A 2,189-nucleotide genomic window follows, 5' to 3' on the forward strand; every position below is an offset into this window, starting at 1 on the left:
GTTATTATAAACTTGAAAAATATAGGGACCAAATCGTTTAAAATTACTGTTCAATGGCTAAATCGTTACGTATACAAAGTTTAAAAACCAAAACACACCATAAGCTACACTAAGAGATGATGATGATATTAGCTTAATGATGAACTGGAAAATAAAATGCAGTCCCTTGGTACCTTCATGGCACCAAAAAAAAAAAACATAACTTATGTTATAATAAAACAAAATTATTTTTTATCCTCAAACTTAACTTTCTTAAAGTAACTCTTTAGTCATTAAACTTTGTTTTGCAACAATTAGTCCATGTAATCTCAGATTTGTATAATTCAGTCTTTGAACTTGAACATAGCCAATTTAGTCCCTGTACTTCAAAAAAAAAGTAATAATTTAGTTCTTATCGTGAAAAATCGTCATATAACTTAAATGTTAGTATTGATTATATAATGACTTGGTCTTTATAATTTATAAATAAACTTGACCCATAATCAGTTCTATATATGTGTAAGAAATTTTATGAAATCTTAATAGTATTTTTTTTTCGATTGAAACTAAATTTTTATAAATTGTAAAGTACAAAGATCAAATTGATACTCATTAAGATTTAGAGATTAAATTATTACCAATTTATAAGTACATGGAGTCGTGAAGGAAAAAATTGGAAAATCAACAAAGATAACTAAACCGACCTTGTTTGTCTTTATTTTGCTCTCCTACAATCTACAAATGCACACTTTACTAGAATAAGCTCTCCCTCGACTAATGGATAGTAGAGCAGTTGTTTTGAAACAATTTAAAATGTCAAGGATAGAATTGAACTTTTAAAAGTCAAATAGACATGTTGAAATCTACCATCAAATTATGGACATTTTGGATCCTTTGAATAGAGTCATTTACAACAAACGATATCTATATATATGGTAACATTCTCCTTCAAACTTAAGGTGGTAGAGTAGAGACCAATTTGAGTTTGTGAAGCAGCTAAATGAAACGACCCGGTAACAATGCCTTCAGGAAGATATCAACAAGTTGTTCGACAATAGTGATAGATTGTAAGACGAGAGTGTTGCTCTTGAGATGGTGACAAACAAAGTGACAATCATTTTCAATATATTTGATACGTTCATGGAATACATCATTGTAAGCAATCTGGATAGCATTGCGATTATCACATTGAAGTATAGTAGCTGACGATCGAGGAACGCCCATATCCGCAAGAAGCCAACGAAGCCATAGCAACTCAAAAGTAGCATCAACAAGAGCACGATATTCAGATTCAGAACTAGAACGTGAAACAACCATTTGCTTCTTACTTCGCCAAGAAATAAGAAAATCCTCTAAGTTGAAGCAATAACCTGCGTGAAACATCGATCAGTGGGATCACCAGCCCAATCAGTATCTAAACAACCAGATAACACTAAGGATGTCTGAGAAGAAAAATGAAATCTATGACTAAGAGTGCTCTTGACATATCGCAGAATACGAAAAACAACTGTAAAATGTATAGACCGGGGAGTAGCCATGAATTGACTAACAATATGAACAACATAGGCAATATTTGGGTGGGTCACAGTGAGATAAATAAGACTGTAAACTAGTTGTCGGTACATAGTAGCATCGCCGAGAGGAACACCATCAAGCGGAGTCAAGCGAACATTCGGATCTAGTGGTGTTGATGACACAGTAAAGTCAGTAAGACTACATCGAGTTAGGAGATCAGAAGCATATTTCCCTTGAGACAGATAATACCCATCAACATATGATGACACTTCAAGGCTAAGAAAGTAATTAAGTGATCCCAAATCTTTCATCTCAAAATGTTTCCCCAAGTGTTTGCAAATTAAATATAACATGAGGATCATCACCTGTAATTATCATATGATCAACATAAAGGAGGAGAAGAACAATACCCTGAGAAGTCTGATGTTTGAAAAAAGTTGTATCATGAGGACTCGAAGTAATCCCAAGCTGAGTGATAGTAAAATTACATTGTTGGGATTGGTGTCCTAATTCTCCCGGAGTCTCGTTGTTTGTAATGATACACATTGTTTAATGAATAAAATAAATGTTATTTCGTTTTGGCATTTACTCATATCCAATAAACAAAGCTCTATGGTTATCTTATGTGAACTTAAGCATGTATATGTATGTATATGTGATATACAAGTGGATCATACCTTAAGTGATAACCTAAA

General features: G+C 32.9%; 1 protein-coding gene across 1 annotated transcript; it reads right to left on the bottom strand.

Moving 5' to 3' along the window:
* Positions 1-1,331: 1,331 nt before the first annotated feature.
* Positions 1,332-1,805, bottom strand: LOC120070101 (uncharacterized mitochondrial protein AtMg00810-like). The gene has a single exon (XM_039021956.1). The coding sequence runs from the start codon at positions 1,803-1,805 to the stop codon at positions 1,332-1,334; it is 474 nt and encodes a 157-aa protein (XP_038877884.1).
* Positions 1,806-2,189: the final 384 nt, after the last annotated feature.

The sequence above is a fragment of the Benincasa hispida genome, unplaced genomic scaffold (genome assembly GCF_009727055.1).
Source record: "Benincasa hispida cultivar B227 unplaced genomic scaffold, ASM972705v1 Contig916, whole genome shotgun sequence".
In the NCBI taxonomy this organism is placed as follows: Eukaryota; Viridiplantae; Streptophyta; class Magnoliopsida; order Cucurbitales; family Cucurbitaceae; genus Benincasa; species Benincasa hispida.